The sequence below is a fragment of the Engystomops pustulosus genome, chromosome 4 (assembly GCF_040894005.1).
Source record: "Engystomops pustulosus chromosome 4, aEngPut4.maternal, whole genome shotgun sequence".
Classification (NCBI taxonomy): Eukaryota; Metazoa; Chordata; class Amphibia; order Anura; family Leptodactylidae; genus Engystomops; species Engystomops pustulosus.
Window position 1 is genome coordinate 195,506,083 of NC_092414.1, and position 23,682 is coordinate 195,529,764.

Below are 23,682 nucleotides of genomic sequence, written 5' to 3' on the forward strand. Positions count from 1 at the left end.
GCAAGAGAGCTGACGTCACTGGTTCATCTTCAGACCTATGATGCTCCTCCCCTACTCGTCAGCGATTGGTCTAGAAAAGAGGCCGTGAACGCTGTAAGCGCTTTGTGATTGGCTGAGACGCCTCTGCCGGTGGCCTGGTTGTTGATGGCTGTGGCCCAGTAGTAGTGAAGGAGGAGACACCCAGGACTCAAGAGGGAGAAGACACAGGAGGAAGCAATTCCCTCATATTCCGAGAAATGGACTTCAGGCCTAGTGAGGTATGACTGAATAACGCTGCGGTACCGCACTGTGTGTACACAGAGTGACAGGTGAGGTCACTGGCAGGGCAGTGACGTCACTAGGAAGTAAAGGACAATGACTCTATATGTAATGAGTGTCACAGCTGTAAGTTGGGTCCTGCTACTGCTTTATTCTGTGACCCTCTGAAGGAGGTCATAGATCCAGAGTGTAGGGGTCAAGTGTCCCAACTGATCACAAGAGGGGGGCGCTGTGTGTAACTGACAAGAGCAGACATCCCCCCCCATGTGTCCCCTGTGATGACACACGCTACCCCCTTCTCATCGTAAGTAGGGGTCCCTATACACCTGCGACAATACCCTCTGCTAGGAGGATTAGTGGCTTGTGGCAGAAGTCATGGTGGGCATTGGGGTCATCGGATCTGTCTCTGATAATAAATATTGTGATGGTTTTTTTTTTTTGTCTCAACAGGACTAAAAGTCAGAAGAAATGGCCACCTACCCCTGCAGCGCTGTCCTGGCTTCTCTCACATCTCGGTAAGATTGCTGCCACTGCTCACATTCACCTTCACAATAAGCATCGGGATGAGGAAAAGAAAAGATCCTTATCCTGGTTCTAATGTCGCTCCGGTACTTTCAGTTTCGGACCCTGTGTTCCCCGTATATGATCTCAGGATCCGCTACATTTAGTAACTGGCCTCCTCGGACCAAAGGTGAAGGAGTAAGTGACGTCCCAAAGAAGCCAATTAGGTCCCATAACCCCGGAAACTTTTGGGTCTGAAACCAGAAGTATTGGCGCTACCCGAGTGCCAGTGCTGAGCATGTACATGTTCTTGTTTTGTTTTTATTTATACCTTTAACTGATCCGTTAAAGGAAACCTACCATTTTCTTTTATGCATTATGAACCAAACATACCTTGAGAATGCTGTAGCTACACTGATGCAGAAACATATCTTGTTTATCCCTGAACCGAGTGGTTTTGCCGAAAAAACAATTATAAAATTATGATAATGAGGCTCTCTTGTTCCTTTGACTGACTCCGCGCTTCTCCTCTTACCCTAATTATGCACTGCTCCAGCCTTGTCCTGCCCAGCATAAGCCCAGAATACTTCATCACAGTGTTGTCCCTGACAGACAGAAGTAATCAATTGCTGCACCATCCTGCAGCTGCTGTGTATGAGTCATCCAGCTCAGTTTGATTAGTTCTGTCTGGACAGTTCAGTAAGATTTGTGAAACTTACCAGCCAGTATGCACCCAGCTTTCCCAAGGTCCTGAATTTTATAATAGTTTTCTGAGCAAAACCACTCATCTTGTTTATTCCCTGAACTAAGTTTCTGCATCAGAATAGCTCCATCCTTCTCAAGGTATGGTTGGTTTAAATTGCATAAAAACAAATGGTAGATTTATTTTTAAAAAACCAAAAAGCGGATACCTTGCTTTTTGTCCGTTTCTGTTAATTCCTTACACCTGCTCAAATAATGGAATGTCTAACGGAAGATATAAAAACTGATACTAACAGACACCAATGAAATTGGTATATCCATTAATCAACTGTTTTTAAATGGAAACTGCGAAACGAAAGCCAAAACGCAGATGGGAACTGACCTTTACTTCTATTTATGGAAAAACCCTTGAAGAAAAGCCCCTTCCAGCCCAGACGTGATTGATCTTATAGACCATATCCCGCCTTAGCTGTTCACCAGACTCGGGGCACCACTAATGCTGTAAACTATGACCCTATACACTGACATTATCCATCTGTTGCTGTATATGTTGTATTGTAAGTGACCCAATCTGATTGGTATGATCCATATTTCACAGGAGTTGCCGTCTTGTCCTCCAGAAGAACACCTGTCCTCTCTACTCCACCTTATCCCACCACCACCACAATGGATGGCTGTCCCCAGTGTCCAGATGTACGACGCACACAAGTCTCCTATCCCCAACCATCAATACCCGGCATTTCCACACCTCCATGTTACAGCTGCAGAATTTACCTCCCCCAGAACCCCCAACACCAGAACCTGAGAAGTCACCACAGGTCGTACGCAAGTCTATAGGTCAAAGAGTGGTGGATGAGATCAAACACTTCTACCACGGCTTCCGTCTGCTCTGGATAGACACCAAAGTGGCCGCTCGCATGGTGTGGAGGCTGTTACATGGGCAGGTGCTGACCCGGAGAGAGAGGAGACGGGTGCGTTACTAGGCACACTTGTATTCCTAATTAGATTTAAGGAAAATCTACCATCATGACAAACCACTTATAAATCCGGGCGCCTTTACTGTGGTATCTTCTTATATTTGTTATCAATGACCTCCTTCCTTCTAAAATCAATTTTTATAATTATGCTAATGAGCCAGACAGGCTCTCGGGCATTACCAGAGCCCTCCCTTAATGTAGCTAACACTGTGCAGGAGCACTCCCCTCCCACTGTGCAAAGGTAGCAGGGGGGGGGGCAGTGTAACAGCCCATGAAGCTACAGCAATGAAGGGCTCTGGTAACACCCCCAGAGCACTTCAGGCTTGTTTGCATAATTTTATATGTCAATTTTGGAAGGAATCGCTTACAAATATAAGAAGGTTACAGTCACACTGCCTGGATCTATGAGTAAGTGTCCATGCTTTATTTTGATGCTAGATTTCTATCTAGTTCTGACTAAATTCTGCACTTTTAGTACCAACCCAGGAGTGCAAACTCCCCGTATAGCACTTGGGTCCATCCTGTCTTCTATTAAACCTGGAGACAAGAAACTGTGCCATTGCTTTTCAAATTCTCAGATATTTGGAAGCCTCCAGAAAACCCTGTAGTCAAATACAGGCAGTCCCCGGGTTACATACAAGATAGGGTCTGTAGGTTTGTTCTTAAGTTGAATTTGTATGTAAGTCGGAACTGTATATTTTATCATTGTAATCCCAGCCAGAACTTTTTTGGTCTCTGTGACAATTGGATTTTAAAGATGTTGGGTTGTCATAAGAATCAGGATTAACACTAAAGCTTCATTACAGACACCTGTGATAGCTGTTACAGCTGATCACTGTAGCCTAGGACTAAAGTACAATAAATTACCAATATCCAGAGGTCCGTTTGTAACTAGGGGTCGTATGTAAGTCGAGTGTTCTTAAGTAGGGGACCGCCTGTAAGTGACTAGCCACGGCTTCCAGTTTTTTTGAATCCCCTAAGCATCTAAATTTGCAACAGTACAGCTAAGGGGACAGTTGTATGTCTCAAGGTCAGGCTTAATAGAATCGCAGACTTAACATGTGTAATTCTTTGTTTGCCCTGGGGTGGCGCTGCAACAGAATTGAAAACTTGTTGCTTCGCTTGCTCACAGAAAACCATTGATATGTGAAGATCCCACCAGTGGCATATCATGTAATCCAAAGAGAAAATTGGACATCCCCTTGACTACTTCTGTGTTTTATGGCGCCATCTAGTGTTCATGTACATGTCCATCTACTGCGTTTAGTACTGGTGGACATACATGCTCAGTTACTTCCCCCTATATCCAGGCCTCTGCATGGTGATCTCTGGTTCCTTCAGAGGAGCCAGTAGGAATAGCTTCTTGTCCTGCTTGTCAGGAGAGGAGCAGAGACTCTGCAGTACATGGCAGTATAGCTGAGAAGACTCCCTCTGCTGGGGAGGTAAGAATAGACAATGCAGATATCTGCCAGAGGGGTAAGGAGGCTGATTCTGTACCCACTGGTAATGCATAACAATTTGACATATTTATATCATAAAGTGAGGGGTGTCTGGATTTGCCATTGGAGTAATAGATACTGTAGAAGTTCTTGCTATCTTTCTTGTCATATGTGACGCGATGGGTGTTTGTTGTCCCCCCAGTTAATGCGGACGTGCGCAGACCTGTTCCGGCTCGTCCCCTTCATGGTCTTTGTTATAGTCCCGTTCATGGAGTTTCTGCTGCCGGTATTTCTCAAGCTCTTCCCTGAGATGTTACCTTCCACATTCGAATCGGAGACAAAGAAGGTAGGTAAATAATGTGTAAAAGCACCTCAGTGTTATTTCTGGATATGGAAAATTAAAAGACTTTGGGTGGAGTATATCAGTCTGAAAGAAATCTCTCTGGAAATTGAAAATATGGTTTTCCTCTTCCAAAAATAGCGCCACATCTGACCCTGGTCTGTACTGGTATTGCAGCTCCGCACAAATGAATGGAGCTTAGTTGGAATACTTGTGGTCAGGAAAGCAGACATGTTTTACAAGCCCTTTAATGACGGCTCCTGCTTCTAGTTCTCAGACATATATATTGTCTCATACACATTATAAGTAAGAAGTTACTTCAATGAGAAGCAATTTAATAGCAATGATCTCATAGGTGCATATAAGGGTCAGGACATAAGATTAATTTTTGTAAGTTATCCATAGGAGGAAAAGATGAAGAAGAAGCTGGGAGCCAAGTTGGAGATGGCCAAGTTCCTACAAGAGACGATCTCGGAGATGGCCCGAAGGAACAAGGCGGAGACCGGAGCAGACAGACAGCAGCAGTTTTCTTCCTATGTCCAGCAGGTTTGTCTTTCTTGCACTGCCTTTAAGAAGAGCTGCCACCTCCTCAGTGGTGTAACTTGAAGCTGTCAGGCCTCAAATTACAATGTATTGTTTATTGTACTAGCCTTCTCATATAGGAAAGGTGCAGCATATGGGCCCCCTAGGTCTCTTGGCCCTGTTGCGACCACACAGTTTGCACCCCTCAAGTTTCTGTTTCCCCCAAAAAATGACTTTTCTGTAGCATCACTCCTTACAACACTGCATTGTGCTCTTTCTCTGTTATTCCTCATGGAAATGTATGATAAATTGACACCGTTACCTCTCAATGTTGATTGATAATCTATAGATAAATTAGGTTGTCAATATCAGATCAGGTGGGGTATAACACCGAGGACCTCCACGGATCAGCTGATACAGAAAATGGAATAAGAAGCAGATAGCGCCATTCTCTGTATAGTGTCCGAACCAGGTCACTGAAACTTGGCTTTAATTTAAATAAAGGGAGTTGAATTGCAGTACCTTATCTGACCACTACACAGAGATCGGAGCTGTCTGCTTCTTGTTCCATTCTCTGTTTATCAGCTGATCTGTGGGGAGGGAGCTGGTCTGATATTGAGGAGCTATCCCTAAGATTGCTCATTATTAGTTCGGCTGGAGAGGTGGAGGGATGAGCGCTGCTAACCCCTCCCTCTCCATAGGAATCAGTGCCCCATGGCCGTACTTATGGCACTCTCTAATCTTTTATTTTTGAGCTGGTGGCACGGTGGGGTGACCACATGTATGCTCAGTGTAATGTGCTGTGCACCAATCACTTCTGTGGCCACCGTCTGCAAGCCGCCAGGCATACGACTGCCATATACGGTCGTCTGAAAGCGGCTTTAGTCTGAAAAATACCTTTAGCAGTCACACGTCAGAAAAGATTTCAATTTCCAAGAGGGATAATAGAGGGACAGCACAATGCTGACATCTGAAGAATAATATAATGTTATATAACAACAAAGGGTTTAGGCTTTGGTAGTCCAGATCCTGTGTGACTATAAGTCTTTGTAGGTTCTAGTCGCTTTCATGGTGATTCTGTGAATAGTTAAGGATGCTGGGAACTGTAGCTTCAGAGGATGATGGCTCTCAGCATAGTATATATAGAAAGAGATCTGGCCCAATCCAGGAACAGCGCCACTCTAGTCACAGGCTTTGTCTGGTATTGCATTGTGTTCCAGGTGCGTGTCACAGGAGAGCATCCCACCACACAGGAGATTGTGCGCTTCTCCAAGCTGTTTGAGGATGAGCTGACCCTGGAGCACCTGGAGAGGTCACAACTGGCGGCCCTGTGCAGACTGCTGGAACTGCCGCCCATTGGCACCAATAACTTACTCCGCTTCCAGCTGCTCATGAAGCTTCGTTCTATTAAGGCCGATGATGAGGTAGGAGGTTGCTCCATGCAATGTGTATGACAAGACATTTGACCCTTTCTAAAGTTCAGGGGGCACTTAAAGAGTAGCCAAGTGATGAGTCTCCGGGGATCTGTCTCTGAAGCTCCCAACACCAAGGCAGGAACACAGACCAAGGCAACACCGGCCATGTACCTAAGCTCTGAATGCGCTAATCCAGATGAAGTAGGGGTCGGAACGAGGCGAGGATAACCCTGGACCACCGGGCAATGAAATCTGGTATCAAAATCCATCATGATAAACCAGAGAGACTTTCTAATTACCGTGACTGTGGTAATCTTCTTATATCTGTTATCTATTGCCTACTTCCTTTTAAAATACCACGCTATCGAAATGAGTGGTGGGGGTAAAACTGCTTTGACCGCCAGTAATTCATAGAATGGGGGGGCCAGCTCTCTAATTGATGGAGCATCAGGTTGAGCATCTGCCTATCTGCTCCATTTAATACTTTGGTAGTGTTGGAAATTGTTGAGAACAGCGCCAATGCTTTCATGGATAGTGAATGGGAGTGCCAGAGATACTGGAGCGCTGTGTGATGCAATTTGTTTTGTGCTGTAGCGTAACAGGTTGTTATACTGTGCAGAGCATATCTTCCCCCCCCCCCCCTTCCACTGTATGAGATGAAATCAAGCAGAAGGAGGGGGAAGTGTTGAGAGAGCAGGGGGAAGGCTTAGACAGTGTAACAACTTGTGAAGCTACAGCATGGAGGGGCTCTAGTAAATCATTAGCATCATTTTAAACGTTGATTTAAGAAGGATAACAAATTTAAGAAGATTAACACCATCACGGTGCCTGGATCAATGAGTAAGTGCCCCTAGTTTATCATGATGGATTGTGATGGTAGTGTCCCAAACATCGCTGACTGAGCTTCTCCGTAACCAAAGGAGCTTTCCCACTAAAGAAATTCCTGATCCTCCAGTGATCAGAAATTAAGGGTCCACAAGTGGCCCATGTGAATGTAGTCCCTAACGGATGGATTAACGCTCTTTAACGTGTTGGATCTACCACTGCAGCTACAACCGAATCCCCCCCCCCCCCAGCTTATGAGCTACAGAGAGGAGATGTGGATGAGACCCCCATATGCATGCACTCTGGTAGAAATGGTCTGTTTTCTCTTAAGATGATCTCAAAAGAAGGAGTGGACAATCTGACCGTGGCTGAGCTGCAGGCGGCCAGCAGGATACGAGGGATGAGGTCTCTGGGCCTCACAGAAGAACAGCTCCGAGACCAGGTCAAGCAGGTATGATGGTCCTGCCAACGTGCGGCGCTCCGGAGTGCTGCTGTGTCACCGGATATATATGTACTGTGTATATGTATATGTATATGTATATATATATATATATATATATATATATATAATTTTCCACTTCTCTTTCCCAGTGGCTGGATCTACACTTAAAGGAGAACGTCCCCCCTTCCCTCCTGCTCCTCTCCAGAGCCCTCTATCTCACCGATGTCAAGCCCAAGCCCATCCTGCCCGTGAAACAGACCCCCGAGGTGAGTGAGGACTTCAGCTGTACAGGAAAAAAACGCTTCAACTGTTAGTGGGAAAATGATGTTAATTTCAAATATCTACAGTCTCTTATTTCTGTGTGTTCTGTATTTTGTGCTTGATCAGGAGATATGATGTTCAAGTCCTCTAGTAGGAACAAAAATATGTATATTTTTTTAAAGTGGTTTCCTGATTTTCTTGGCAAAATCGCTGGGACAGGGGTCACAGTCTTTGCCCTCAGCAGCACAGATTGCAATACTTCCCACCCGGCCAGTAGTGTCAGCAAACCAACTTGGAGTCTCTATCCCGGCACTCCAGGGGTTTTCTGAGAAAACTGGAGAGCCTCTTAAAGGGGTTATCCCAAGTTTGATTGGTATCCACAGAATAACTAGTTGATCGTGGGGGGGTCAAATTGCTTTGACCCGCGGCAATCCAGAGAATAGGGAGCCATCTCTCTCTAATTGATGCAGTGTCAGGTTAAGCATGTGTCCTGCTGCTCCATTAAATACTATGCTATTGTTGGAAACTGCTGCTATCCCCGACATTCTCTTGGACAGTGAATGGGAGTGCCAGAGATACTGGAGCACCGTGCTCAGCAAGTTCCAGCATTGAGATACCGTTAATTGGAGCAAGAGGACATGCGCTCGACCTGACGCAACATAAGTAAGGCCTCTTGCCCGGTCAGTGAAAATAGCTCTGTGTGCTGAAGGGATCTCCCGAACCTTGGGAGATCCCTTCAGAGGACAGAGTGATATATTTTTTTTTTTTTTTTTTTTTTTTTACAATTGAAAGTTAAGCAGGTCCATATAAATGAAGGTTTTGGTGTTTTTTTTTTTTTTCCAAAAATCGCACCCAAATTCTAAGCCTCATAACCCATAACCCCTCATAAACCCATGCCAACATAAAGCAGACATTTGGGAAATGCAAGTTATGAATTTGGGTGCCATGACGATCTGCTTCAACAATAGAGAATTTTGAAAATGGAGAATCTTTCGAAATATTTCCCAATATGTTTTTTCATAACTAAACACCTAAATATATCATCCAAATTTTTCTACTTATTTCCCTGGATATGTTAACGCGTTCCAAAAATTATAACCACTTCTAGTGATACAGGGAGAAATGGGGTCCTTGAGGCCAAAATCGGCAGGGGTTAAGGGTGAATGGAGTTATCCCATGAGAGCATGATGGGAGTGATAGTCCTGCAGTAGGCTTCCTTTGCTCACATAGGTGAGTGGGGGCTGTGTCAGGCCTTGGTGACCTGCAGCTGTAATTATACTTACCTTTAAGCCACATTTATTTGAAGGGATAAAGAATCCCCCCGCCCCCCCCCCCCCTGTACTCACCTGCTGTGAGATCTGTTCTCCAGTCTTATCATTGTATGAAGGGATCCATTGTTGTAATGACTCTACCGCTCCAGGCGTAATCACGCAGACATTGGCGCACCTGTCTGTGCTACTAATACCAAGCTCATAACCCCAGTCCCGATAATTACCACGTGTCCGCCCGCAAGATCCGATCTGTGCATAGATTAGTATCTTAGGAAGCTGCATTGTCTCCCAACTATCCCATGCATACTAATCATGTTTTCGGATTGTCCTCACCAATACTCTATAAATGACCTAAAATTTGTATGTTTCTGAAAGCCATATTAGCTGCTTTTCTCAGCCTGTGGGGGGTCAGCTGCTTGTCTCTACCCCTGTACAAATTGGAGAATAAGATGAACAGGGTCTGGTTGCTCATAGACGGTCACTGGGTTTTATCTGTGATACAAGTACTTAAAGGGAACCTGTCATCAGCAATTGATCTAATAAACCACCTCTAGAGTACTGTCAGGCAGCATAACACCTTCTAGTTTTGTTATTTTTATGACCCAGTGTGGTGGCATCATCCAGAAAATCAACTTTGAAGTGAGATGTAGACTGGTTGTATAAAGTCAAGGTGGCGGAGATTTAACACTGAAGTCAAGCTCTCTCTTCCTCAGAAAGCCGCCTTCACTGTAATTGATGGTCCTGCTCCCACCCAGATCTCCTGCAATCCGGTGCACAATGTCAATCACAGAGGAGGAGGCTTAGAGCTCCCCACCTTGACCCGTGTGTTATAATCTCCTCCTCCTTGACTTTATACAACACAAGAGTCAAGGAGGGGAGCTCTGAGCCTCCTCCTCTGTGATTTACATTGTGCATCGGACTGCAGGAAATCTGGGTGGGTGCAGGACCATCAATTACAGTGATGAGTGCTTTCTGAGGAAGTGAGAGCTTGACTTGAGTGTTAAATCTCCGCCACCTTGACTTTATACAACCAGTCTACATCTCACTTCAAAGATGATTTTACTTGCTCTTTAAGCGAGAAAAAGCAGAAGTCTGGAATTGCAGGATCCATAATGAGATGTAAATCCTGTTACATAAGGGATTAGCTGATTAGTCACAATGAAGCAGGAAGGAAAGAAGTCTATTGTTTCAGACCTATATATTTCTTCTGCTTCCTCATTCAATTAAAGGGTCGTCCGTATTAGTTGATTTCCAGCCAAACCTGCTAATTTTTTTTCCTATTATATAAGGGGCCTAATAACACCCCCCCCCCCCCCCCCCACATGGCAACATGGAACTTCAACTTTAGATGTCACCATGTCCAATCCTGTTGTACCCTAGAAGATAACATTTACCTATCATCCGTGTTTCTGCACACATGCATGCTCAGCCAGACCACCATGCATTAAAGCGAACCTGTCAGCAGTAATGTTACATTTAGCTAGTGACAAGTTCCAATAGCCTGTGCTATTCTGATTTTAAAAATGCCTTGTCAGTATTATGAATCACTTCAGTAGTGTATATAAGTTTATTTCACATTACCTACCTCCCTGCCAGTAGAATGTAGTGAGTCCCGGGGATGAGGGGGGGGGGGTTGGCAGCTGCAGCCAGGTGTGTGCCTGTGTCTCGTTCTCCTCTCCTTCACACACATCCAGCATTGAGGGGGATGGTGTATGAGGAGACACAGGCACACACATGCTGCTCCTCCCCCGGACACTCACCACATACTGCTGGCATCGAGCCAGATAATGTGAAAAAAACTACTGAAATGATTCAGAATGCTGACAAAGGCATTTTGTCAAATCAGCATAGCATAGACTATTGGAACCTGTCTTCAGCAAAAATGTCATTCCTGGTGACAGGTTCCCTTTAAGGTGTCGGGTATCTTGTGGGATTTCAGATAATGTATCTAACCTATATCCCAATGAGCCTTGTACAATGATATTTTCAATATTTCTGACAGGAACCAAAGAGCAGCTCTCCACCCGCACAACTTACAGACTCTAAGGAGACGCTGATAGACCCGGCCCCGGTAATACAGGATGTGCAGGTAATGACCGGGTTACTTACCTTTCTTCTATACAGTATATTCTACACATACATAAGAAATGTTTGACTATGTATTGACATTTAGGTGTGCTAAAGATGTATAAGGGTGATATGCTACTTCCTGGCCCTCTAGGCTGATGTATCCTTAATTGGTGATTGAAGGGATCTCCGCTTGCTGTCATTCTATAGGAAGCTTCATTGTTAAGTTCCTGTGGATAAATGCCAGTCTCTGGTCATGTGATGTCACACAGGTGCACGGCTTGTTATATTGCAAAGAGTAATTAGAGCTGTACAATATAACGAGCCGTGCACCTGTGTGACATCACATCACCAGGGATAGAACTAGCCGCGCACCTGTGTGAACTTATATGGCCAGGGATATAATGAGCTGTGCACCTGTGTGACCTCACATGACCAGGGATAGAACGAGCCGTCATCATCACATTACCAGGGAAATGGCGAGCTGTGTACTTGTGTGACATCACATAATAAGCAATATAATGAGCCGTGCACCTGTGTGACATCACATGACCAGGGATAGAACTACCCGTGCACCTGTGTGCACGCTTATGGCCAGGGATATAATGAGCCATGCACCTGTGTGACATTACATAAACAGGGAAATGGCAATCTGTGCGCTTGTGTGACATCACGTGAACAGGGATAGAATGAGCCGTGCACCTGTGTGACATCACATGACCAGGGACATAATGAGCCGTGCACCTGTGTGACATCACATGACCAGGGTCCGCTGTTTATCCACAGGAAGTGATCAATGAAGCTTCCTATAGAATGACAGCAAGCGAGGGGGGGCGTGGCCTGATGACGGACTGAGTGGACGTGCGCCGCGGAGCTCCCGGGACCCGACACTCCATCTCCCCGTATAGGCAGCCATCCCTCACCTGTGCCCGCTCCCTCCTGCTCCGCTGTGCCCCACACACCTGCCGCTGTCCACCGGCACCGATCTTGAGGCGGCTGTGGACTCCGCACCGCTCCCCGGCATTCCCCTGCAGCCGGCCACGTGACCAGCGCGGCGGCCCGATCCTAGCCGCCCGGTACCGCGGCAGGTACACAGCGCTGCTCTGATCACCGGGGAAATCATCCTCCTCCCCTGCAGCCCGAAACACCGCTTCCACCACCGGAGGCACCGTGACAGCGCTCCAGCCAGCACTGCATCCTGCTGGAGGCGCCATCTTGTGGGACTCCCCTGCGCTGCCTGAGGCCTAGGCGCGCAGGGTTAACCCTGACACTGCTGGACTGAGCCAGGACCAGGTAGGAAAGTAATTCCCCTGCTGCTGCCCACCTCTGCCCTGGGGACCCCAAGTTGTGCAGCCCAGCACTGAGTCCTCCATACTCCCAGTGATCCCCTGTTCCTGGGTTCTGTTTTATATTAACCCTTGCAGTCCTGCTGCAATACTCCACGTGGGTTTGGACTGTATCTCTGCTAATTACTGGACGCTAGGCTCCTCGATTGTTTATCACTGGCCCCCCCTGCCCAGACGCCATGGGTAACCAGAGGAGGACGGCTAAATTGCTCAAAGCAGCGTCCAGGGTGTCTGCGCCTCCATCGGATGATGAATCCGTCCATGAAGATCCTCCATTCCAGTCCCTGGAACCCCTGGATGCGCAGGATTGCTCCACATCCCAAGCCGTTCTTGCACAGATACAGTCGAATGCTGCTAAAAAGTTGGGGAGATTCTCCCGCACACAGCCCTGCTCTCCTCAGGGGTCCCCAAACTCCTCTCCCTCCCTCTTTGAAGGTTCCCAGAGCCCGCCGCAGCTTGTAAGCTATGAAGAGGGTGTGGATCCGTCTGACGCGGCCACGGAGTTGGATCGCAAATTTGCAGAGGTGCTGGCGGCCATTAATGGGTGCCAATCCAAACTGGTCACCAAGGTGGATGAGCTGCGACAGGACTTTGTTCTATTAAGGCACGATGTCCATAAAGCTAAAGAGCGAATCACCGAAACTGAGCGCAGAATATCTGAGGTGGAGGATGTCCAGAGGCCTATGCCGACACAGATCAGAGAGCTTCAGCGCCAAATGTCTGCATCCATCGACAGAGCTGACGACCTCGAAAACCGCCTGCGACGGAACAACGTCAGAGTGGTTGGCCTTCCCGAAAAAGTGGAAGTGTCTGACCCTGTATCCTTTTTTGAAAATTGGCTCAAAAATATGCTTCCTGCAGATACCTTCTCTCCGTTCTTCACAGTGGAAAGGGCCCATCGAGTGCCATCCCGCCCTGGCCCCCCAGGGGGCAACCCAAGACCCTTCCTGGCCCGACTGCTGCACTTTAGGGACAGGGACTCTATCCTCAGGGCTGTCCGTACCAAGGGAGAAATTCTCTATGCCAACAGCAGAGTGTCCTTCTACCCTGATTTCTCTGCATCCGTCAGGAAACAGCGAGCACAATTCACCGAGGTCCGTGCCCGTCTCCGTGACAAGGGGTATAAATACTCCATGATGTACCCTTCCAAGCTCCGAATTGTGGACGGTCAGAAGACTCGATTCTTCACCTGCCCAACCGAAGCACTTCACTGGGCTGATGCAGCCCCTCGGGCTCCTGCTGGAAGGCCCGCACCTCCTGAGTGACTGGACTCACATATCCTTTTATCTGATATGCAATGACATTGCTGGACTTAGTCTTGATAAGATATCTAGGGGTCTCAGATCATTATTACAGTTTTTTAATATTTGTTCACATATTACGTGCCTCACAAAATGTACCTTGTGACTGATTGCGTTCTCTTTTTGGTCATCGTGACCAGTGCGCCACATATGGCACTCCATTCTCTACCTCCTTTCCTCCTCCCCCCCCCCCCCTCCCTGTTACCACTACCTCCCTGCGTCTCCCTCTCTTTCCCCGCCCCCCTCCCCTATCTCCTCTGTGGTTCTCGCAAAATATGGCTGCCTAATAACCTCCTGATCATCTATATATTAAGGGTTGAAGGTCCCGGGACAAATGGTGTAGGTTTGTCTTGAGTTAGGGACCACTGTTCTACTCTTTGATTGTTAGTGGGTATAGGTCTACACTACTGCTGTTAGGGTGCTAGACAGGGGGTTTGTATTCTTGGGATTGTTAGTACAGTTCTGTTATATTTGTTATGCTCACTGTTGTCTGTCTGTCTATGTCTCTGTGGTATGAAAGGATGAATGCTTGGTTGCTCACGTCTTCCCCACACCCCTTTCCCTTCCGCTAAGATGTCTTCACTTAAGGTAATGAGTTGGAATGTGAGGGGACTTAACTCCAAATTCAAGAGGGCCCTGATGTTAGATGTCATTAAGCGTCAAGCCCCTCACATTGTATGTATCCAAGAGACACACCTTACGGGTCAGAAAGTCCTGTCTCTGAAGTGGGCCTGGGTGGCTAGAGGTTATCATTCCTCCTACTCTGTTTACGCCAGGGGAGTATCCATACTCATATCCAAAGCGCTTCCCATAGAGGTCATACAGGTAGCACCGGATCACTTTGGCCGTTTTGTGGTCGTACATTGCGCCTTGTGGGGCTTTACCTTTATTATAGCGTCTATCTATGTCCCCCCTCCCTTTGATCCAGCTGTATTGCACCTAATATCCAGTAAGCTGGCTGCTATGCCTCCAAGTCCGATACTCTGTATTGGTGACTTCAATGCTGTCCCTAATCCCTCCTTAGATCGCACAAGCGGCCTAGACACAGGCTCGGTCCGTCTGAACGAGTGGCTCACTTCTCTAGACCTCGCCGATGTTTGGCGTAGTAAACACCCTCAAGAGAGAGAATACTCATTCTATTCCTCTGTGCACAAGAGCTTCTCTCGGATTGATCTGGCCTTTGTCTCCCCTGATATGATGCAGCACGTTGATCAGGTATCCTATTGCCCACGCAGTGCATCAGACCACTCCGCCTTGCTCATCAGTCTCCTTATAGGCCCCCCCAGCGACTCCCGCTTATGGCGCCTGCACCCGGCCTGGCTCCTATCCCCAGCGGTCCAGAGTACTGTTAGGGCAGCGCACAGCGAGTTCTGGGACGTACATTCAACCCATCCTGATCCTCTTCTAGTCTGGGACTCGTACAAGTCCTCAGTGCGGGGAGCATTCATGTCGGGGGTAGCTGGCCATAGAAAGTCTTTAAATGCGCAGGAGGAAAGGCTGACGGTTGCACTGGTGACCGCAGAAAAGGAGTATCTAGAGAAACCTACTCCGGGGAATAAAAAGACTTGGGCTCAGGCGCAGAGGAACCATCTAGCTGTGGTGAAGGAGCGCACCAGCAAGCGCCTGCTAGCTAGGGAGGCGTCTATCTTTGAATTTGGAGATAAAAATGGGAAGCTACTTGCGTATCTTTCGCGGGCTGAACGCCCCTGTGCTTCCGTTCCCTCTATTATCAATGGTAACGGAGCATTGATCACAGAACCCCGGGCCATTAATATGGTATTTTATGAATTCTATTCATCTCTTTACAGCTCCAGATTGTCCGCCTCTTCCGCCGAGATTTCCAGATTCCTAGATGGTCTTCCACTTTGGAGACTCACACCGGCACAATCATCGGAGCTTGATGCCCCGCTCTCGGCGGAGGAGGTGGAACTGGCCATCCAATCGTTGCCCCCCGGTAAGACACCTGGACTTGACGGACTGGGTGGTGAGTGGTATAGGGATAACTGTGAGACTCTGGTCCCTCATCTTCTTAGCCTGTACTCCGATGCGTTTGACAGCGGTTCCCTCCCTGACTCCATGAGAGAGGCCCTTATTGTAGTTCTTCCTAAGCCTGGCAAGGACCCTCTGCTTCCTGACTCGTACCGCCCAATTTCCCTCCTAAACTCAGATGTAAAAATACTAGCAAAAATTCTGGCAACAAGGCTTAACAAAGTAATATTATCCTTGGTTCACCCGGACCAGACAGGCTTTATGCCAGGGAGGGGAACTGACATAAATATACAAAGACTACACCTGAACATCGCAGAGGCAGAGAAGTCTTCGGACCCTGGGTTTATATTATCCTTAGACAATTGTAAGGCGTTTGACTCTGTAGAGTGGACATATTTATGGACCCTCTTGCCTAGAATGGGTTTTGGCCCTCGATTTACAGCATTAGTTAAGCTACTGTATAATGATCCCAAGGCTAGGGTACGGACTAATCTTAACATCTCACCCACTCTCCCTATGGCTAGGGGCACTAGACAGGGTTGCCCACTATCTCCCCTCCTCTTCGCACTCGCCATTGAACCCTTGCTGTGGCGATCCGCCACTCTGAGGGCATTAAGGGCATTACTAGAGGAACTATTATTGAAAAGGTATCTCTCTATGCTGATGATACACTTGTATATCTTGGAGATGTGGGCCCCTCTCTGGAATCCCTTCTGTCCCTGATAGAACGTTATGGGGGGTTCTCAGGCCTTCGGGTTAACTGGGACAAATCGGTCCTCTTTCCCTTATCTGATGTCGGGGTACACTCCCTTCCCGTCCCAGTCCAGGTGGTGTCCGCCTTTAAATATCTGGGAATCCAGGTGTCACGCAAGGTCCAGGCATATACGGAAACATCACACCCCTGATAGCTGCAACGGAATCGCGCCTAAAAACCTGGTCCAATCTCCCCCTGTCTCTGTACGGGCGTATTAACATATTTAAAATGATTTTTCTCCCAAAATTTCTATACCTTTTCCATGCCTGTCCTATACTACTCCCTAAGAGCCTGTTTAAACGCTTAGACGGCATTCTCAGGTCCTTCTACTGGCAGAGTAGTGCCCCACGATTCAGTTTAGCGCTGCTTCAGGCTCCCAAGGCTAGGGGTGGACTGGCTGCCCCGGATCTATATCTTTATTACCTGGCTTCCCAGCTAGTATATGCCCAGTGGTGGATAGATATAGACATGGGTAATGCAGCCACTGCACTGGCTGGTGCCCTGGTGGGTTCCTACGAGGCCCTTACAAACTTGCTGTACAGATACAAGTCCCCATCTGATACCCCACTTCCCCTACGTACGGTAGCGGTGTGCTGGCGTAGGGCACAATCCCTGGTGCAGCCGAGCAGCTCTCCCCCTCTCTCGCCCACGACTCCATTGTGGCTCAATCCGTGGCTTTCTCACTTCCTCTCCCTCCCGGGCTGGACAATGTGGGGGGCGGCGGGGGTGAAATTTGTAGGCCAGCTATTATCTCCGGAAGCAGAATTACTCAGCTTTAACGAGATAAGGGAGAGACATACTGTACCCAATACGGCTAGCTTCCATTACACGCAACTGCGACACGCATTCAAAGCCCAATTCGGCTCCTTCAGCCTGACAGTGAAATTCTCCAAACTAGAGACTCTGATGAGTACCCCGGACCTCCCTAAGCCACTCACTCAGTGCTATGCTCTCCTACAAGAGCAAAAGTCCAGACCGTTTGATAGAGCCCATGAACGCTGGAGACAGGATATCCCGGACCTGTCGGATGATGACTGGAGGGAGGTCGAACTGTCCTACTTCACATCTGTAGTGAGTGCGAGGGACTTCCTGATCCAATCTAAATTCCTCCATCGAGTATATTTCACCCCTGCTAGACTATTCCGCATGGGAGCAATGCCTAATGACCTATGCTTTCGCTGTCAGGCTGAATTCGGATCCTTCCTGCATTGTGTCTGGTCCTGCCCTAGGGTTCATGACTTCTGGTCCGAAGTGCTGGAGTTCCTAAATCTACACTTTGATTTCCCACGCTTACTGTCTCCCTCTGTGTGTCTCCTCAGCATCATAAACGAAGTTGTCAATGGCCACTATGACAAAATTTTCTTTAGGTTTGTATTATACTACGCCCGAAAAGTGGTGGTGATGACCTGGAAGGACCAGGAGCCCCCTCCATTAAAAAGATGGATACTACTCATTAACAGTGTCATTCCCCACTACCGGTCCCTGTATGCCAACAGGAAGTGTCCCCAGAAGTTTGATCGCATCTGGTCCAGATGGTGCGTGACTCCCCATACAGCCCTATAATCACGTGTGATATATACTCCTCTCCATGATGAAGGAGACTGTGTGTGTGTGTGTGTGTGTGTGTGTGTGTGTGTCTATGTGTCAATAGTTATTTGTGTTGTATCAAGATGTCTGGCTGTAGTATCCTGCTGTTATCTACTGTGTAATATCCCTCAGGTAGTTTTGGAACGCAGCAAGAACCTGACTGTTACCATGGCTGTTGCTTAATAATCCTGTAATGGGGGGAAAGAAATATGTGACAGACAATCTTGTTCTTCGATTTTGTTTATTTTAATTGTATAAAATTTCAAAATTGCAAAAATAAATACTTTAAAAAAAAAAAAGAATGACAGCAAGCGAGATGTAGAGACGTGTGAGGAATTGATACAGAAAGTATATTGGAAAATTGTGTAACTTTTAATTTCACCAACAATATCAAATATTTACTGAGAGTGGACAACCCGTTTAAATATCCTTGACTAACAGGGTATATGATGTGTAACCCTATAAGTAATGGGGCAGAACCCGAGAGTACCAGAAATCTAAATATTCACCTCTGATGTCACACAGGTGCACGGCGTGTTGTAATGCCCTTTAACCCCTTAATGATGTGTGACATATAGTTGCGTCACGCGTTGGCTGGGGGTGTTTGGAGAGGGCTCACTGGCTCAGCACTCTCCATAGCTGATTAGCGTTTTCTGCATCCTGCAGCAAACACCCACCGGTAACACCCGAGATTGGTGCTAGAACTAATTGTGGGTGTTAACCCCCATTAAAAAGTCGGAGGCACCATGTTGGCTTGAATCGTCACTCCCCGTGACCCCTGTCTGGTTTCACACCATTTATTACAATGTGCGATTTGTACATATCAATAGATGAATGTAGTATGGCAGTATATGGTAGGATCAATCAGACAAAGTACCCTAGGGCAGTGATGGCGAACCTTTTAGAGACCAAGTGCCCAAACTACAACCAAGACCCACTTATTTATCACAAAGTGCCAACACAGAATTTTTTTTTGCGATTTACACTCCCTCCTCTGTCACAGCTTTAATTGATACCAGCACCTGAGGACATCAATAAAGCAGAAAATAGAAGGAATTTGGATGATTATTGTAGCTTCCCTCCAGATTCCCATAAACAGGAGGAATTGTCAGGGCCAGAGCAGGAGCTACAATGATAATCCAGATCTGTCCACACCGTCGTCCCCTCCAGTAGTCCCAGGTAGAGCTGTCACTTCAAAATAGCTCTGTGCACAGCAAGTCCTGGGCTGTCTGAGACTGCAGGAAGATACCTGGAGTCATCTCTAGTGATGGCCTGACTGCCCACAGAAAGGGCTCTGAGTGCCACCTCTGGCACCCGTGCCATAGGTTAGCCACCACTGCCCTAGAGGATTCTGAAAAATCGTAAAACAAAATTTTAAAAAAGTTAAAAAAAGATATTAAAAAAAACCTAAAAATTCATATCACTCCCCCCTTTTCCTAGAACTGATATAACTATAAATAAACCGTAAAAATCATAAACCTGTTTGGTATCGCTGAATCCCAAAATGTCCGATCTATCAAAGTACAATAACGCTTATTCCCGGCGTTTAACCCCGGAATGGAAAATAGCGCCCAAGGTCGAAAAATTCCACTTTTTTGCCATTTTATTGAATTTTTTTATATTTTTCAAAAAGTGATCAAAACGCCGTACAGTCCTAAAAAGGGTAGCATTGAAAACGTCATCAAAAGTCACAAAAAATGACACCACTCACAGCGCCGTACACCAAAGTATGAAAAAGTTATTAGCGCCAGAATACGGCAAAATTAAGAATTTTTGGTTTTAATTTCTGTAGATGTATGAAAACATTATAAAACCTGTATAAATGTGTTATCCCCATGATCGCACCGACCCAAAGAATAAAGTAGACATGTCATTTGGGGCGCACAGTGAAAGACGAATAATCCAAACCCATAAGAAAATGGAGCAAATTCATTATTTCACCAAATTTTATCGTGTCTTCTGTGTTACTGTCTTACAGGAGGAAAACATTGCACCAAAAACTCTCCTACAAGATGCTACACTCCAGGCCAAAGAAAGTGTAAGTCTTACCAATAAAGAATCCGTGTGATGTCTGTGGAGGTACGAACGTCATCAGAAATCCAGCGCCTTGCCTTTACTTACCTAGTGCCGAAATTTTGGATGACAGGTCCTCTTTAAAGGAAATATCCATGTAGATAACCCAGGGACATTACTCATAGATCCAGGCACAGTGACTGTGGTAATCTTCTTATATGTGTTATCCATGGCCTCCTTCCTTCTAAAATCAACTTTTATAATTATGCTAATTAAAGGGCTCCTTGGGGGTGTTTACCAGAGCCCCTCCGTAGATGGGTAGAGATGTCGGTGATGTCATCATATCTAGTGATGTCACTAGTTGTCAGAGAACTTGTACATAACCCAGCTACCCCTATTTTTGACCCTTGTTTGTTCCCGCAGGCAAAAGCCAGCGCCAACGGAGTGTAACATGATCCGAGGGCATCTGCGTGTCCCATTGTGTCAGAACCGGGACATGTCCTGTATACAGACCACTCCTGTTGGCCTGAGGATCTGATGCTGGAGCGGTGGAGGCGGTCCTCAGCAGTGATGTCATGATGACTCTGCTTGTAATAATGGACTGTGAGGTTCTGGTTGGAGTACAAACCACTTGGAAAATTACCACAATGTGTCAAAAAAACACAGAGGACTTATTTATCAAATCACAACTTGTGCATTCAGGTTTATTTTTATAGTGGATTCTATATTACAGAATATTTTTTATTCCCACTTTTCCCCTAAAACTCTTTCCCTGCATTCGATGTGGACTATGCAGGTTTAACTTGTATGATGACTGTCAGCCACCTGCAGCAGCCACATCAACTAAGCAGCTCTCTCTGCCTCTAGCACAGCACAAAGTCTCAGCAGAGTCTAAAGTCATACGTCAGCACTGGATAAGTAGCCGAGGCTTCATGTTTGGTGCTAGGTAGTCATTTACACATTGAGATGGCCACACTACTGCTTCCTAAAAAGGAAATGGGGACTTAAGGTGGTAGTCTCCCACCTCCCAAAAAAAAAAAAAAAAAGCACCGGGAAAAAAAAAATTATGCAGTGCACTTTAGAAGGTGTATGGATATCCTACTCCTGTTTTCCAGCGATCTGCCATTTTACAGAACATAAAATTTTAATTTAGTGTACCTGGTGCACCAGAGGCGGAGCCACGTCTGCTGGTGCACCCGTTTTTTTTATTATTTCTACACTGTATTCTAACCCCTTCATGTATCATGAGGTATATATACTGTACGTCACTATTCTGACAAGGGTGCATGCAGAGGTTTCGCTGGCTGAGGGCAAGTGTTGCTGTATAATATAGCACTGACTGTGAGGGTTACCATGCTAGGTGCATCAGGCTGATAGGTTGCTGGAGGCAGGCTGTAATAAAGATTGTAGTAATATTCACAATATACTGCAATAGAGAAGTTTTAATGAGCAATAAGAGGTGCTAGGGTTCAAACACCCCTGGGGGGCCTGAAATAAGGGTAAAACTATTTTTTAAATTAAAATTGAAAAAGAAAAAAATTTAAATTGCTCCCCTTTCACTATATATATAATATATATATATATATATATATATATATAATTTTTTTTTTTTTTTTTTTACACAAAAATCAAAACATGATACATATTCCCTTAGCCTAAAATATCCGTTCTATCAAAATATAAAAAGGATAGTTGCAGTGAACACCATAACTTCCAAATGTCTGAAACACAGTTTTTTTTTTGTTTTTTTGTTTTTTTGTGATTCCATTTTGTCATTCTTAACAATGCAAGTAAAAAATTATCAAAAGGTCATACAGATCCCAAAATAGTATCAATGAAAACATCAGCTTGTCCTGCAGAAAAAAAAGACACCTTATATGTATAGGTCCGTACACAGAAGTATGAAACCGTTATGGGCTTCGGAATATCGTGATGGAAATTTTTTTTTTTTTTAATTAAGACATAATAAATTTTTATACATTTACAGGCGGTCCCCTTCTTAAGGACACCTGACTTACGGACGACCACTAGTTGATCTTACATCCCACTGTGACCTCTGGTGACCTCTCTGGATGTTACTATCGTTCCAGACTGCAATGATCGGCTGTGAGGTGTCTGTAATGAAGCTTTATTGATAATCCTTGGTCCAATTACAGCTAAATATTTTGAAACTCCAATTGTCACTGAGGCAAAAAAAAAAAAAAAATTGTCTGGATCAAATATACAGTTTCGACTTACATACAAATTCAAGCTAAGAACAAACTGGAATGCGGGAAGTGATAAATGAGAAGGCAAAACTGAAGTTGATGCGGTCATCAAAATTACAGGATGTCAATCCAAGTGTGGACCGGTATAGAAAGAAGGAAATGGTTGCACCAAGTAGATGTAGCTTCACCCCTGATGCATCTAGAACCCTCTTTTACCATAAATACAAAAAAATTAAATTTTTTTCTGAAAGTAAATATCTTTGGGAAACCCAAAAAATTTTATATCTGGAAATATAAGAAAGGGTCCTACAATACACTGGTTTTACTTGTGGAGGGAATAGATTTTTTTTTTTTGTGGGGATCATTGAAATTTTTTAAAATTTGTGTAGAACCCCTGTTATTCAGGATCTACTGCCTCTCCAGGAATGGGTCATGATAAATGTGAGTAAACTAAATTCTGCCTGTAATGCCGAATTCAGACAAGTGTATGGCACCCATTTATAAAGGAAATCTACCATCATGATAAACCAGGGACACTTACTCATAGATCCAGGCACCGGGACTGTGGTAATCTTCTTATATTTGTTATCCATGGTCTCCTGCCAGAGCCCCTCTACAGCTACAGCACAGACTGTTACACTGTGCAGGAGCAGTTCCCACCTCCCACTGTGCGAGATTACACCAGGCAGAGGAAGGGAGTGCTGAGTGAGCAGGGGGATGGCAAGGCAGTGTAACAGCCTGTGAAGCTGCAGCACGGAGGGGCTCTGATATCTCATTTGCATTAGTCACAGTGCCTGGATCTATGAGTTAGTGTCCCTGGTGGATTTTGATGGTAGATTTTAATAAGGATCTACCTGCTCTGAAATCTAACAGCATTGTGTAAGGGCCTTTATACTGTCCTGTTTCTGTTGTTCTGATAAATGTTATACATATATACAAATGGCTGCCTACAGCTCACTACTACACACTATTTCTATGGGACATTACATAGAGGGGTGGAGCATCAATATGTTGCATTGAACAAAGAAGTTGCATCGGAAATCCCGGCCACACCCCCAGTGCACCGAGAAGCTAATTTCTATATAGATCAATATAGAATTTCTCTAGAGCAACAAACCTATAGGAAAAGCTTATAGAGTGCCCTACACAATGCTGGGGTTACTTGTATGGGTGATCCAAGGGTTTCCTTATGGATCTCCGGTGCTGTGTATAGAGGGCAGTGGAGCAGATGATATATCTATATACCAGTGCGCCATGTATATATGTACATAGGTTTGTGAATACTACAGGTTTCCACCACTGTACAGACCTGTGGACCCGCCATATATATTCCTGTACATACAGTGAATATCTGCTTCCATCTATAGTGCATTATTCTATGTGTTTACAGGTGATTTCTTCGCCGGCCACTAGGAGGCGCCATCATGTTCTCGATGAGATGACAATAAAATGCGACTTCTACTGT

At 45.8% G+C, this 23,682-nt stretch overlaps 1 protein-coding gene across 2 annotated transcripts; it reads left to right on the forward strand.

Annotated features, from left to right (window-relative positions):
* The first annotated feature begins 55 nt into the window (after positions 1–55).
* On the forward strand, positions 56–23,682 carry LETM2 (leucine zipper and EF-hand containing transmembrane protein 2). Of its 2 annotated transcripts, none has more exons than XM_072149263.1 (11): positions 56–257; positions 709–773; positions 2,060–2,432; positions 4,080–4,223; positions 4,623–4,763; positions 5,960–6,163; positions 7,311–7,430; positions 7,571–7,687; positions 10,956–11,042; positions 19,976–20,076; positions 20,434–23,682. In XM_072149263.1, the coding sequence occupies exons 2-10, from the start codon at positions 727–729 to the stop codon at positions 20,063–20,065; spliced, it is 1,323 nt and encodes a 440-aa protein (XP_072005364.1). In that variant the 5' UTR covers positions 56–257; positions 709–726; the 3' UTR covers positions 20,066–20,076; positions 20,434–23,682. The 2 variants fall into 2 exon arrangements, with proteins under 2 accessions (XP_072005364.1, XP_072005365.1); XM_072149264.1 differs by having other exon boundaries at positions 57–257; positions 19,976–20,035.